At 40.4% G+C, this 16,451-nt stretch overlaps 1 protein-coding gene across 1 annotated transcript in view; it reads right to left on the bottom strand.

Moving 5' to 3' along the window:
- Nucleotides 1-16,451, bottom strand: part of CUBN (cubilin) — a 258,475-nt gene that overhangs the window by 128,886 nt on the left and 113,138 nt on the right. The window contains exons 30-31 of the mRNA XM_025445065.3: nucleotides 11,810-11,984; nucleotides 10,154-10,323 (exon numbers count right to left, since the gene is read on the bottom strand). Of these exons, the coding sequence (XP_025300850.1) occupies nucleotides 10,154-10,323; nucleotides 11,810-11,984 (345 nt within the window). The remainder of the gene's footprint in view (nucleotides 1-10,153; nucleotides 10,324-11,809; nucleotides 11,985-16,451) is intronic.

Below are 16,451 nucleotides of genomic sequence, written 5' to 3'. Positions count from 1 at the left end.
AAATGTAAAATGTGATACAAGAAAGCTGAGTTTTCCCATCCTTTAAAATATTGCATTAGATAAAGACAAGCAATCACTGATGCTTTGCTTAGAGCAAAAGAACAGGTGTCTGATCTGATGCAAGGCAGAGCACTGAGCCTGTAGCCTGCTGGCCTCTGATCCATACTCTGGCGGACGGAGTGACTCAGGATCACCTCACTGAAATAGTCAGCACTCACAGCCTGAAACATATGACTGAGAGAGGAAAATGAACACTAGCTTCCACAGTAATGTTTGCATTTTCCTTTCCAGAAACTGGAATATATTCCCTCAGATCATGTTGGAGAGGAGGAAGTACTAGGAAAACATTTCCACTGCATCTCCTATTTTCTGGTTTTACGAAGTTGCATCTTGCTTAGGGAGGAAATACACCAATTAAATGTGTGGGTTAAAACTATTACAAGCTAGAGTAAGAGGAAACTATTTTAATTCAAAGGCAAATACACAGCATGTTTTATAATCCCCAAAGTACAACAGTGTTTGGCCTGAGCTTCAGAACTGAGCTTCCCATGCAAACAAATTATGAATGTTTATGAATAGATATGTGTGTATGAATATGCTCTTGGTTTCATTTTCTTTTCTTTTTTCTTTTTTTAAAGATCTTATTTATGTATTCATGAGAGATAGGGAGAGAGAGAGAGGCAGAGACATAGGCAGAGGGAGAAGCAGGCTCTTTGCAGGGAGCCCAATGCAGGACTCGATCCCCAGACTCCAGGATCATACCCTGAGCCCAAAGCAGACGCTCAACCACCAAGCCACCCAGGCATCCCTTGGCTTCATTTTCTGCACTACTACTTTTTTCCTTCTGAACTTATTTGTGAATCTTCTGGAAGGTATTAAACAACACTTTTATGAGGTGATACAATTCACTGAGATTATAGAGTGGAGAATGTGTGAAAAATTTATAATAGATATTTTAAGATTTTAAAGAATATTGAGGTAAGATAAAATGAATATTCATAACTAATGATGATAGTTAGCAATGAACTTTAGATCACGGATCCAATTTTATCTACATATAGCTCACAGTTTCTAAAAAGATAAGACCTGTAACATAGTATTAGTATTAATGGAAGTAGTAGTAGTAGTAGTAGTAGTAGTAGTAGTAGTAGTAGAAAAATGAGGAACTGCAATTAACATTTATCTGTACCAGACACTTTACATTTAAAAATTTTCAATTCTTCCAATTCCGCTTTACAGTTGCTAAAATTAAGGCTCAGAAAACAGCACTTGCTCACAGTCACACACTAAGCTGTGTAGAGCCAATATATGAATCCCATCCATGGGACATCTGATCAATTATCATGAAACCAACTGCAAAGGTGAAAATCAAGTTTTATTAATTGAGAATAGAATATTGAGAGATCATGATTCTCTGAAGCTAGGCGAGATGTCCATGGGAGCTCAGGAGATAGAATGGAAGTGTCTCATGTATTTAGACCTGCAATAAAGCATCCTCAGTGGCATTTTAGAAAGTCTTATTTGGGGCCCCCATGGATTTCAGAGCAGTCAGCACCTGTCATGCATTCCATCTCACTGAACATGCAGGGATTCCCAGCATGGCTAATTCAGCAGACGATGTTACAAGGGCAGAGTGTCCAGGATCAGTAAATAAACCTAAAATTTGTAGCCCTGATTCCTAAACTCAGTTTTCTTCTGAGATTCAGAGATAAATTCACTTCCTGTCCTTTTTTTGGCCTATAAAACCACAACATGTCTGGTCTAGCATGGCTTCTTCTCCCACCTGGGCTCTGGCTTCATTTGATTTTCAACCCAGTCTTTACCTTTTATTTTGTTGTTAACTCCTTGCAACACATGTCTACCGTTTTGGATGGCCATAAAGATTATCAGGGTGAAGGACAAGATATTTGGGGGGGACAGAAGAGATCATTCACATTGGCGTAAAAAGGCAGTTTAGCGGATGGGAGCCTGTAAAGTATTTTCACATGCTACACGTGGTGGTGTAGTTGCTCATGGAATTCCCGTTTTGGAATGGAAACTTCTCCAAGATAAAGGAAATATTAAGTGATAGGGAGGGGAATCCCTTTGGAAAATATCCAAGCTGTTAAAGTCATAAGTGTTTGTGAGGAAGGAAATGAAATGTTACTCATTATAGCAGCTTTCCTTGGGGGTGGAGGTGGTGGTGGTGGGAGAAGTGTGGGGTTCCTCAGTTAGTGACGCTTGCCAACTCTGTGCCTCTGAGATTAGACACTAGGTTAAATTCACAGCCACACATCTCACCTCAGGACTTTGTCACCCCTATTCCTTTGCTCTACATTATTGCAACCGGTCTTCAATTTTTAGAGATTATAACCTCTAGTCATTTGTCATTGGTGCAAGCAGTGACTCAAAAATTACTGGAAATGTTGATAGGAAAAGAAATCCAAGAAGCTCATTTTGTTTTCACGAATACACAAGCATTTGGGGAGATTGAGCAGAAATGCAAACAAAACAAAGCCTGTGCCCGCAGATTGAGAACTGTGGCTTCAATTCAATTATGCTTTGCTTTGGGCATGGAAAGTATCGGCACAGCTTTTGGTGACTAATTTGGCACTGGAAAGCAAAATGGCTAAGCAGGTTATCAAAAGCAAGTCACAGAATAAAACGTTTTAAAGAAATCATCAGAGATCATCCTCGAGTATCAAATGGACACTGAACTTTCTGTGGGAGAAAAGGAGGGAGGAAGGGAAGAAATGGAGGCAGGGAGAGACTGACTTTTGTCATGGATTTATTTGTAAAACAATAAATATTTAAAGAATTGCTTCCATTGTCTCTTTGAAGCCCTGAGTTCTATTATTCCTGTATCTATTTGCTGTTTTGGGAAAGATCACTGTTTTAAAAGAAAACACATAATGGGTAGCGTCCAAAAAAAATAAAATAAAATATGGATTCAGTGTTCTGTTTGTCCTGCTCTTCCCCGCGCCTTACTGTCACATGAACAGCAGACACTGCAGCTCTGGATGGGGGTAGGGGGTCTGGTCTTCTTCACTTCAAATCACACACTTTGTTTTCTTTCTCCTAGATTGGCACAAAAAGCTTCAGAAAGAAAACAGTTACTCATCGTGTGCACTTTTTTTTTTTATTTTGTACTAGGCTCTGTTAGCCCTAATGTATATCTTCTCCAAACTGAGGGGCTGGAGCTGGACTGTGCTCTGCTTGCTTTTATCTGCTTCTGACCAATTCTCACAAGGCAGACATTCCTTTGTGCTGAGCAAAGAGGATGCTGAAATCAGAGGGCGGGAGGCTCCAGGGCCCCACAGGAGCTACAGAACTGACCTCTCCTGCTCTCCCACTGAGCTACCACCAGCATTTCTCAGAGATCGATAAGAGCTTGCAGGGCTACATGGATTTAAGGCTCGGAAGAGAGACTCTAATTAAGCAATTACACTGTCAGTCGGAGGTCACTTTAATACTCAGCCTTCATGAAAGGCAACATAATGGAGCCATTTTCGTGCTGACCATACAGAGTCATGCCCAGCCAGTGGGTCCCACTGCTGCCTTAGCGAGAAATACTCACAATGTGTCATTCAGGAGAGCCTGAGGTTAATTACACAGCCACTCAAAGGGGACTGAGTGGAGACTGCAAACATATTACCAAATTAGTTGAAATCTGAGCACCGGTTGAGCTTTCTGATTAGCTCCCCACGATGCCACCACCATTTCAAAAGAAGTCAGAAAATTCAGATTCTCTCCCTTTTCTCATGATAGCAGCATGAAATTCTAGAAAACACGCTTCTGTGGTGTTATCTAAGCTCTCATGTGGCTCAAAATAGTGAGATTGTATATCAATAAATGTGCCAGAGAGTGAAATCAGCACAACACATTCCCAAATGTGTCGTCTGCAATTTTCCACAAAAGCACTGGTTATTGCGGGAATAGAGACTATGAATTCATTTATTCATTCATCCAGCCATGCATCCATTAGTGATTCATGCACTAGATTGCTGCCTTTGGGATACAAAGACTATTGCTACTGGTTATATGAAAGGGGATGGAGGCTGTGTATTACTGTTCCATTTAAAATTTTTCATCCATTTCTTCTTCTTGCTAAATGTTGCCTTTACTTCCACAAAGCCAAGAGAGATGGCTTGGGGTTCCCTGTGTACTTAACTGGCCTCCACTTAGGACCACTGGGGACCAGACCTGCTACAGGAAGAGCTCTCTTCTGCACGTCAAGTGGAGTATGGAGATAACCTCCTACCCAAGGCCAGTCTTGCACCCCAGAGTGGAACCCCAAGCTTAGCAAGTCTGTTGTGCAGGTTGGACTGTGACCTCTGGAGTGAACCACACTGATGTCACCTGCCCCGCAGTGTCTGTTTCTTCACATCCCACCTCGTGCTGCTCTCCCTACCCACAGACACGACTCCTAACTGGATCCTCTGTCAGCGTGGGTTTGCCAGGCACATGATTTTATAAATGAGCAAACTCAGATCCCTCAGCCTTGAAAAGATCGAGTGGCAGAGCCATGCTCGGACACTAGTGCCTAGCAGGGTCTGGGGCGTAGTTGACACCAAAGATTGAATGGGTGGGTATAGCCTAGATCACCTGACTTCAAGGCAAAGACACCTTCCACCTCATCTGGAATCCTAACACTCCTTCTTATATTGATAAATGAAGTCTGCGTTCATCTGAAAGAAAATTTAAAATGGCTGCAGAAGAACCCTGGTTTTTATCCTCTCCTATTTTTTAGTTGTCCTCTATTCTGGAATTCAGTTCCTTGCATGTACACTGAAATTTTTATATCTTATCGGAATACTTATTGTAGGCTTGCTTATATTTTGGTGTTGGTCCTGCTATTAATTTCCACTAGGTCTTTTTTTTTTTAAGGTTTTATTTATTTATTCAGCTGAGAGAGACAGAGATAGCAACAGAGATAGGGAAGAGAGCATAAGCATGGGGGAGAGGAAGAAGCAGACTTCCATCCCAGGACCCAGGATCAAGACCTGAGCTGAAGACAGATGCTTAACTGACTGAGCCACCCAGGCGCCCCTCTGCCACGTCTTGATCCTGATGCTCTTCTTTTCAAAATAAGAATACTACCAAAAGAATCAGCACATGACAGTAAATTATCTCTAATCTCTCCTGTTGCAAACTTACCATTCTATGTACCTATGTGTTTGTGACTATTAGCAATAATGTCTATTAAAATTAATATCTCCTCTTCTGATGACCCAAACTGTTACAGAAGTTTAAAAAACATGATTCCTGGTCCCATCCAGCCATAATTTACCTCGGCATTCAACAAGTACACTTGAGCTCTATTAAAAGTCCCATGAACACAAACATTATCTGGCAACATCATCGGCAGCTGAATATTTTTCTCTTTGCTAATGACTTTGTCCAAGCAACAGGACCAAGAAATTAAATTGAATGCCTCCAGAATGAATGACTGGCTTTGTATGAACTTAAACTGCAGAGATGTTATGTAAGATATTGGACTGTAGGGCACGTTTTACATCCAGTGTCCATCTAGCTATAAACGATAGAGGGCTGGTGCCTCAATGCTTGCCTTCATGAACCCCCAGACAACTAACTGTAACTTGAAGCCAAGCTTCCAGCCTCGCCAGGACACTGCCTGCCTGGTTCCAAGCTCTGCAGGCCTCCCATCCTGTAACTGGGTCCGCTTGGCAACCACACACAGCTGATCTCTACCCTAGGTTACCAGAATAGTCCTTCTTCACATTACTTTATCTTTTTCTAAAAAGGTAATTTATAAATTATACAAACAAAAGTGACCTAGCTTACGTGTGATTTCTATAAGTTTCAATATAAATAAATTTGCAAACCAAAGAAAACTATATATCGTTGGGGTTAGTCATGTGTTTTAATTTCTCATCCTGAAAATATGAAATCTATAGGATCAATCTATCTCTTCTTCAGGTCTCTAACTTGAATATGACTTCATCAATTATTCCATTTATCTCTTTTAAAAAATATTTTATTTATTTATTTGACAGAAAGAGAGAACACAGCAGAGGCAGTGGCAAAAGGCAAAAGGGAAAAGCAGTCTCCCTATGAGCAGGAAGCCTGACATGGAACTCGATCCCAGGACCGTGGGATCATGACCTGAGCTAAAGGCAGACGCTTAACTGACTGATTCCATGGAGGTACCCCTCCATTTCTCTTACATTCAGCTGTTACTTTCCCATCAGCACCTTGCCACTCCACATGCTCAAACTTTTCTATCATTATAAAAAAAAATCCAAAAAACAAGAAACAACTCTCCATTGGTCATAGCCTTTTATTCCCTTATACCACTCACTGCCATAACTTTTTCTCCAGGAAAAAGCTAAGAAGCTTCTGCCCCTCCTAAGCCATTGTGATCTAGAGTCTTCCACTACTACCCATGCCCATCCTGCTCCTTCCAAGGTTATCAAAGACTGAATCCAGTGGCTTTACTTCAAACCTCTTCCTAGTTGACTTCTGCCGGATTTGATACCTTTGGTACCTTTGATCACCCACTCTTAAAATTGGCTTTACTCCTCGTTTCTAGACTACCACTCTCTCTGGTTCTCCACCTACTTCTGAGTGCCTCTTCTTCATCTTCTTTTCCTCTCTTATCTCTATTTGCCCCTTAAATGGTGATGTTTCCTAAAGAATTTTTTGGTCCTTTTCTCTAGAAAATGTTATTTTATGTGATCACACCTACTTCTGTGACTTTAATGACTACCCAGATATATAGAAATATTTTCAAATGTACATGTACAGCTCAGATGCCATCTTCAGCACTCACCACCACCATCATTTTGATTAGGGCTAGCATGAATCAATAACTTTCTATATGAAAAGCCAGTCACTTACATAATCTCAAATAACCCAACAACAAATCTGACACAGGTACTCTTATTATCACTATTTCACAGTTAAAGACACGAAAGCTGGAAAGTTCACTTTCTCCAAGGCAACACTGCTGGAAAATGGCAACATTCAGGCTCAGCCCCAGGTTTACCCCACCACAGAGCTGGATTTCTTAACTCTGGCACCATGTGATTGATATAATTCACATTTTATATCGGAGTCTTGCTCAGGTGCTGAGTGGCATCTGTTTCTGAATGCCCCATATGCCCACTGGCAGGGATACTCTAACTACTTTATACAGGATTCCCTTTTTCCTACAACTTGTTTGGACTATTACATTTTATATTTTACCTTGTTTGTCAGACTGAACTCCTCCCAGCACCTGTCTTTGGGTTTATTTTCCTGTCTCCATGACTATGACTCGATCATATTTGAGGTTTTACTTGCTCCTATCTATTGCCTCATGCTACAGTTTGTTAACTCAAGCCCAGCTGCATGCTGGGATATGGCAGTAGTTAATAGAAAACTGTGTATTTATATCTCATGTAGGTGGAAAGCTCTACTCATGAACATAGGAGGGGGGAAAAACACAGCCGTGCTGGGCGTGCCTTTGACCTAGACTTTGTTTTGTTCACATGCTTTTGTATGTTGAATTCTATGGGATGGGTTATAGACTTTACCAAAGAGAAGAGAAGATACTGTACCTGGCACCATACCAAATGGGAGAGGAAACAAATGGTGGAGAATTGCCCACTGCAGGCAAATCTGTGAGGTAAACATTTTGTTTCTGGCCCATTTGAACTTCTCCTGAAGACCCCTTTTCTGTTTCAATGCTTTATTTCACCTTTATTCTTAAAGACTATTTTAGGAGAGTATGGAGTCTCAGGTTGGTAGTTATTTTCTTTCTTTAGACTAAAGATACCATTCCATTGTTTTTTCTCCTTCTAATTATCACTGTTGAAAAGTCAGTGTTCAGTGTGCCACTTCCTAAAAGGCAATCTGTTCCCCTATCCACTCTCCTGGCTGATCGTAACATTTCCCCTTTATTTTTATTTTTTTTTAGATTAGTATGTCTATTTATTTCTCTATTTCTACTCAGTTGTTTGGGTTCCCTAGGATTCTTGTTTTTATTAATGTGATATCTTTCATTGGTTTGAGAAAAGTCTTAGTCATTAGCTGTCTAATTATTGCTCCTGTTCCATTTATCTCTCACTTTCCCTTCTGAGATTACAGTTAAATGTATGTTATACCTTTTATAAGCCTCCTCTATGTGTCTTAACCTCTCTTCTATATTTTCCATCCTTTTGCTTATCTGTACTTTTCCCCCCCAACTAGATTCTTCTGACTTATCTTCTAGTTTATTATTTCTCTCTTCATCTCTGTCTAATGTCTAGCACTAGACTAGACATTAATTTGACTAGGTCTTAATTTCAGCTATTATATTTTATCCAGTTCTAAAGACTTTAATTGGTTCTTTTTCATTTTTGCAATGTCACCTTTTATAGTTTGCACTTCTTTGCTAAGAGCTTTACGTTTGACTTTTATCCCCATGAGCTTAGTAATCATAATTGTTTACCAATCTACCATATTAGTGTTTGCTTCCGTTGTCCATTATTCATACTGTATCGCATTTATGTTATATTATCTCATGTGCATACATGTCTTTGATAGTGTGCTGGCTATTGCACATGAAAAATTATTAGTAGAAAGAAGATCTAGGATGACTTTATCTCCCTTTGAAAAAGATTCTAAATTGCTTTTGTCAGATGTGCAAAGATGTACAGCAGTACAAGGTCCCCTCTCATTTTTCCATGGCTTCAGATTTTGGGGGCCACTCAGGTGACTCAAAGCTGGTATGCAGTTTCTGTGAAGGCTCTTTTACTTTCCTTTTACCTAGGATATGGGATGGTTTACCAGGACTTCTACCCTATTCTGGCTGTAGACTCAAACTTTGCTCTTCTTTGCCCTGAGAGGCTCACAGAAGTGCTGCTAACCGCTTCTGAATCAGCAAATGCCCTATAGGCAAAAGCTATCCCAAATACTAGGCTCACATCTCTCACAGATATTAACTCAGAAATTTTACACTATCTTGTGAGTTTTTTGCTACATTTAGGAAAGTGCTTTAAGTATCATGTAAAATGTTTAAACTGTCTCTGTCAGGAGAGTTAGTCTTGGTCTGAGTTACCATTATGGTGAGTGGATATTCTAGATCTTAAGGTTGTACAATGCATCACCAACTTAGACTCTGAAGATTCATTTAGAAGACTAATACATAGTCATAAATAAATCGAACTTTTAAAGTAGATAACTGATTTCATCTTGTAAAACAATATTTGAAATCAAACCATTTGACTGGGCTACTTTGACAAATATGAAACACCTTTCGATCTTCCCTGAGTTAAATCTGAAAGCTAGCCAGTTGGAGTTTGTGTAAGAAACTATCAGGAAACTAAAAATAGAAAGATTCATTAGCCAAGAGAATCTGGTTTATATTTAAATGAAATGTCTCTAAATACAAATGAAAGATGGAAAATCTTTTGTTAAAAAAAACAAGTCACCAAAAAAATTAAAAACAAAAAGAAAATCTTAAAATGCATCCTCATTCACTCTAACATTAAGGATAAAGCATTAGTTTCAGGTGAGAATGTATTAAAGTTGAAGGTAGTAACAGAAACTTTGGTCATCTAATAGGCATCATTCTTTCCTCCATCTCCATCCTCCAATCTATTCTGTCCTATCAGACACTGATTTGTTTAAGTAGCAGATCGGGCTATTCCAATCTCAAGAAAAGTAGAACCCATGAAAACCCCAAAGGCTTAATAATAATTGATTTGAAATAGTGATGATAAATTCATTCCACTAAAACTTCCCTAACCTCTTACGTAGCCAATTCTGACCAATCATATATGTAAGGGGAGAATTTGTTGTGTGAGAATTTTGCTTCTTTGATTAAAAAAATACAAAATTGAAACAAATAGCATAATTCCCCTCCCTTTCTCTGCATCTGTACTCAGGATGTTTAGAGCTACTGCAGCCATTTTTTGACCATGAGGAAATAAACAGAAAATGACAAATCAACATACTAAGGATGGCAGAGCAGAAACTGAGTTGCTAAACAAATCCTGAGATTATCTACCTCCTGATTTGTATTTATGTAAAAAAGTAAATGTCCTTATATCTTAAGTTGCCAATAGTTGGGCTCCCTATGATTATCATTGAAAACATTCGTAACTAATATATTTATTAAATCCGCTCACATGGCAAAATTTTGACCTAGGTTTGCCTAGAGATGGTGCTTGAAATTTGTGTCACCTACCGTAATACAGGAGTCCTGAGGTTCAAGGTCAAAATCAGTGAAGTTCAAGAGAATACGGTGATTTCTTTCTACCCGAATGACCCAGGAGCAGTCAGTGTTACCCCTATATGGACTGGGGTAATTTGGAGAATGAATCTCTCCATTGGGAGCCTGGAAAATCCCGCCACAACCTATAAGTAGGAAACCCAATTCAAAAATGAGAAGAATCTCTGATGCATAAATCTTTGCCGCATTACCTGGTAGCATGGACCAATATGCTGCTTTATTCGACCACCTATTTTATGTAGTTGATACCAAACATTGTGTAGAACTGAATATCCACCATTAATTCATTCATTCCAACAAAATGAAGGACAACTAAGAAAATCCCTCAAATAATTTAAATACTGATGACAAAAGTAATCTAAAAAATTTTTTTAAATACAAAAAATTAAGTGCAAATAAAATCATGTTCTCATAAAGCCATAAAACGCCTCTTCTTTGTTCTCTAAAAATATAATATATTGTAAGAATAACACATCTCCTAAGAATTTTGATAAGTTAGTAGTATATGTTTTTAATAATTTATTATCTGCCTTTTAAAATTTAATATCCTGGACCTGGTACAGTTATTCAGTCTTTTAATTCCTACAATATTATCAAATACTATTAATGATTATCTCTATGACTTTCCATTTTTATGATAATATAAACAAACCTATAATGGAAAAATGTGGTATCATTTTCTGATAATTGAAAATCGCTTTGGATAATCTAAATACCAGGTATACATAATCGTATATATAATCCTCATTAAATTCATGCATCATTAACTTTAGGAAATGTCTGACATACTTACTGTTACCACCTTAGGTTTCCAAAATTGGGGCCACAAGGTAGCCTGAGATCACATCTCTGCCTTGGCATTCCCTAGCTATGTGACTTTGGATGAGTACTAACTTCTCTAAGTTTCAATTTCCTCATTCAAATCCTTAAGATAAGGATTTGAAATTAACTCCCCCCATGGGGTGGTTGTGAGGGAAGACATGAGATGGTGTTCATAGAACAGTTAGAATAGATGACTGGCTGGCACATTGTAAGCAGCCAGCAAACATGGCTTTAAATAGTAGTTGTATAGGTTAACATCTGCTAGATTATTTTGTGCCTTCATTTTTTTTTAATTTAAAAAATTTACTACAATAACAACAACAACAAAAATCTACAACAGGTAAATATTTTTAGACTGCCTAAGATTTTAGGCAGAAAGTCACTATATAATACATGGTAATTCCTTGGAATTCACGAATTTAACATTTCCAGTTTGGGCATCTGTACTATAGCATGGACTAATTTCCCACTTTGCTGATGCCCAACTTTGTGGCCAGTGAATGGGCCCAAGTCCCTTGGAGAGTATTAGTCTAACCAAGTACCTCCCTTCTGCTTTCACCATGGACTTGCATACTTGCATGGACTAGTTTTCATATATTTTAACTGTGGAAGTTAAATTCTATCACATTTTTTTTTCTTTTAGGGAAGAGTTAATGCCAAAGCAGTGTTTGTCATTTGAGGAGTCACAAAGTGGTCACTGTGTTGGGCTTCATACCCCTCTCTAATCATTTCATAAAACTTAGAAGGGTTCGGCCTAAGTATTTTGAGATACCTCCTTGTTTTACTCACCTCCGGGGACTGCCTGCCATGAGGCATTGAAGCCTCTCCCGTTTATAGAGCTGTCGGTCTTAAAGCGGATGGCTAGCTCATTTCCGGTGCTGGAGACTTGCATGGGATTCTCAGATGATCTTTGGGAGCACAACTGGGTTATTCGGGGAGAGTGGAAATCAGGACCTCCATAAACCTAAGACAGGATGTAGAAAAAAAGGACTGAAATTAAGAGACATATTTGAGTGATGACCCCTGATCCCGTTTTACCACCAGCTCCTGGATTCTATTATCATGAGAGACTGAAATCTCAGCCTTCCTGGGTGGGGATGAACTGTGAACTTCAGCTGGATTTTCAAAGGCACTCCCTCAGCCCTAGGAACGCACAAGTCCAACCGCCCACAAGATGCCTGCTTATTCTATCAGAATAGTAGAGCTGAACTGATTACTCCAGAATCTTCTCTATCTCCCTTCTTCCTTTTTCCACAACTTCATAAGATTTCCTGCTATCTTTGGCAGAGGCATTGCTGTAAAACAGTATCAAGTCTGATTGTCTAACTCTTCTAGGCACATGGGAATAGTCTTAGCCAAAAGCCATCTTGTTTGTGAAAGTCAGATCACTGAAAGCTATTGATCTCCCAGTTAGATTTTTTAGGATGTTCCATTTTGCAGTCTGCATACTTTATAAGATTAGGCATTTAATATAATATTTTTGCTTCTTCAGAGAGAGTGAAAATATAACCTGTTAGTATGTTCTATGGTATACTTAAGAAGGGACTCCCCCAGATTCTCTCTGAACCTACTCCCAAAATCCCATTGGTGGGAATGTGACCAAGAGCAACTTCCTCTGGGAAATTGTCCTGGACTCTGCTCAATACCTGGATGTTTCCCTCTAGATCTATCTCAAGTGTCCTCAGATCTAGGCTCCTCTAATTCGCAACCATCTATCTGACTAGGATCCAGTGCCCCAGTGACACATACATTCCTCCCAGCAAGCCCCCCACCTCCTTGGGTTCTAAAGCCATATCTTAGAGGTGGGTAGTGCCCAGGCAGGTCTCTAACGTCTCACACACAGATTTCTCAGTTGCAGGGGTGAGTATAGGAGAAGGGGGCAAGAAGATAAGAATCAAACAAAAGGTATTGAATCCCTAACTCCAGGCTTTGCCAAACTCCAGTTTGGAGAAGAAAGACCATTTCTGGTGACAGCTTTCAAGCATAATACTATCTGGGTCCTTCCTCCTCCCCAACATGTATATGCTCATAATTCTTTGCTCCAGGCAAAACTGGAATGGGGAAAGCAGTGCTAGGTGAGATTTGTGCACAGGGCCCTCCCTCTCCTGGCATCTGGGTGGCTCTACCACCTCTAAGGACTGTCCTCATTCTGATTCCTCAGGCCCCAGCCCTCGCCCACCTTCAGGGCAGCTGTTGACTGATGGGGGGAATCACTCAAGTGTTCTCTGAGGGGAGAGCTGGAGAACAAGAAGCCTACTTTTGGCGAGGAGAGTGTGATTTGAATCTATAATGATTTCTTTGTCTGATTAATTCCCCCCAGCCAGGCGGCCAAGGCCCAAAAAGAATGCAACTGCTGTTCACAGAGGGCCGAACACAAGGACTTTAATTGCAAAGGAATGAAGCAGGCGGATGGCTTCAAGCTTATTTTCAGAGGAGGAGCTATGTCTGTGTGGCCCTCTGAGTCCCATCAAAAGCAGGACTTTAGGAGGGGCCCTGTGTGGCCCTTAACACGTACACATACAATACAAGGGGAAGGAAAAGATTGCTTCTGGTTTACAGGGTCTCTCCCGTTTTTTGAGATTTGCCTGCCCCCTGGCCTCCCCAGAGAACACAGTCCTCAGAGCCTGAAACTGACAGCATGTGCTCCCAATCATCCAAACCCAATAAATAGCACATATTTGGAGAGAACACTGAGCACAAGGCTTTAGTTCTGACAAAGGAAACTTGCATGTCGGCAAAATATTCTTTGTTCTCTCTGCTCAGGTCCCCTTAAGATCACAAACATAACGGGGATGAGTGGGCTGGGCCTCCAGGAAAATCAACACTGCCGCTTTTGACATTCTTTGCTTCCCCTCTTGCGGGGCTGGGCTGACACAGATCATGGCAGAAAGACCAGAGGGAGTAAACTGCCCACACCAAAAGCAATTGTCTTGATTTATTGCACCAAGGAGTGGATTTCCTTTTCTGCTTTATGCAGGTTCAGGCTCTTTTCTCAAGAGACTGAAGTAAAATCAGCCAGAGTGTTTCCATGACCCAAACAATACAACAGTACTTTTGGTTTCCACAAATAACACTGATAGTTAATGCATGACTCTTCAAAAGAGGAAAAAGATGGAAAGAATTTCAGGGTGTGGTTCTTTCAACTACAGCATATGACTAAACTTTGGGGTGGGGGGGGGAACGGGTCTGATGATCAGAGATTTAAAAAATGTGTTTTTAGCAAATGCTTAGGATATAGAACATTTCAAAGCCTATGGTTTTAATCTGTTTTGAACGTTTCTTTCTGCTCTGTTAGCTCCATTTATTGTTACAATCAAGTCAGCATTCCAGGGTTATGAGTAACCGAACGGCTGTTGCTTAATGCAAGTGGTCACTTTCTGGACACTGAATTTTGGCTCTTGGTAAAATCTAGCAAAATCCAAGTAAGTCCAATACCTGGGGACAAAGAGGTCCTACTTGACTGTGCTCTGAACAGGAAAGGATAACGTACAGGTTGAGGACAGGTAGGTCAAGAGAGTGGTCAGTGTCTCAAGGCCACGTACCCAGCCGGAGTAGCATTTTGAAACCAACTGCTAGCATGTTATCAGCAGCTTTGGTATGAGGGATTGAAAAAATAATTTTATCATCATTAGTGCAAATTTATTACAGTGCTTTCCACCTGACAGGAACATTTGCTGATATGTCAAACAAGGTTTTTGAACAAAAAATAAGGGGTTACTCATTTCAGCCTTAAGAAGTAAGCTTCCCCAAAACACTTCAGGGGCTTAAAACATCCCCCCACAAACCCTGGTTTTGTGGAACATGGGACACTATCTTGTCCTAATAAAAATAAGCCCCAAGCTGACTATAGCCTCTGCTCAGAGCTCTTTCTGGGCAGGCACAAGACCTGCCTAAATGCAGCTGCCTAGAGACCATGTTTTGTCCCCCTGTCCCCGGAGCTGCTTGCAGGGAACAGCCCCAGTCTGCTTTCTCATGTAATGGGTGTGACAAAACTCACAGCACAATGAGCCCATTTACATTTTGCCAAATGGGCAACAATCACATTCTCTTTGGAATATGAAAATGAAGGGTTAGGAACATTTCACATTACTGTGGAAAAGTTGGCTGCCAACCTTTTGTAAGTGTTAAGGGGTTTTATGCCACTGAAAAATATCCTTGCTGGCACGTAGGACCATTTGAACCTTTCACACACAAGTGTTATTCCTACTCATACTCTGTGAATTTTGGGAGCCTCCTCATTCTCCCTTCCTAAAAACCTTTCCTCTTCTGAGATAGAGTCATGACTTGGCAACAACCAGTACCAGCATGAAGACAAGGGTAGAAGTTTTAACCTGAGGACTTAACAAGCTTCGTCTCTGATTTCACTTATTGCAGCATTATCCCCCTTTACAGAGCCTGGAGCTGTTAAATACAATTCTGCTATTCCACTCAGTGAGGGCACGATTTGAGAATCCTATGTCTTTTCAAGGAGAGAACTTGTTTTGCAATTAAGTGAAGTTTTTAAGTGTTAAAGTTGCCTCTGAAGTCCATGCTGCTCATGTCAACATCCTGCACACTGCCCATCTCTATCTTTTTGTGCTGGCTTATGTGGAGCATCGGGTTATGGATGGATTCAGTTCTGCGCTCTTCCACTCACTGTCCTCGTGGTCATGGAAAAACCCATCAATATTTTTGAGCCTGTGTTTTGACAATGGCAAAATGAGGACAAAATTCCCTTCTTACCTCACAGGATTATTTAATCTTTAAATGGGAAAGTGGATGTCAAAGTCCCTTTGAAAACCACCACCCATGTGCGTTATTATGGTGTGTCGATCAGAGATATACATACTTTCATTCATTCCACAAATATGTATCAAACGTTTTACTATTTGACAAGTACTCTTGTGGCAGGTATAGCAATAAAGCAAAACCAAAACAAACAAACAAATACCAAGCCCTTCATGGAGTTTAAATTCTAGTAGATATAGAAGAACCCTTGTCATGGAGCGCTATAGCAATCTCTAGTGCTGAGGTGATAGGAGCTTTGTGTGTAGGAAGCCATTACATTTTGCAGACTGGTTCAGCTCCTGATGACTAGATCCTTGCAATAAACAACTGATTATAATAGATTTTGAAAGGTCATATCAATTATGAGATAAACCCTGTGCATAGTGTTGCATCTTGTACCCCACACCATGCGGGCCCCCCCTCTGATGGTAGCTGCGGCTACAATCTCACCCTCAAGACCACCCCTTCTCTACACTCTGCCTCCCCACTTCCTTTCCTAAGGGAGCTTTCTCAGACTGAAGTGTGGGGCATTAACCATCCCGAGTACAATCCACTAATGGGGATGGAGTCGAGAGACCAGTGTCTTGGACTCACACCCTTAGAGGGATGATTCTGATGAGCAGTCCTCATAGCACCTCCCAGGGTCCCAGTGGGATTAAGTCCA

Source organism: Canis lupus, chromosome 2 (genome assembly GCF_003254725.2).
Source record: "Canis lupus dingo isolate Sandy chromosome 2, ASM325472v2, whole genome shotgun sequence".
In the NCBI taxonomy this organism is placed as follows: domain Eukaryota; kingdom Metazoa; phylum Chordata; class Mammalia; order Carnivora; family Canidae; genus Canis; species Canis lupus.
Note: the sequence above shows the minus strand (reverse complement) of the source record. Positions and strands in the feature narration are given on the sequence as shown.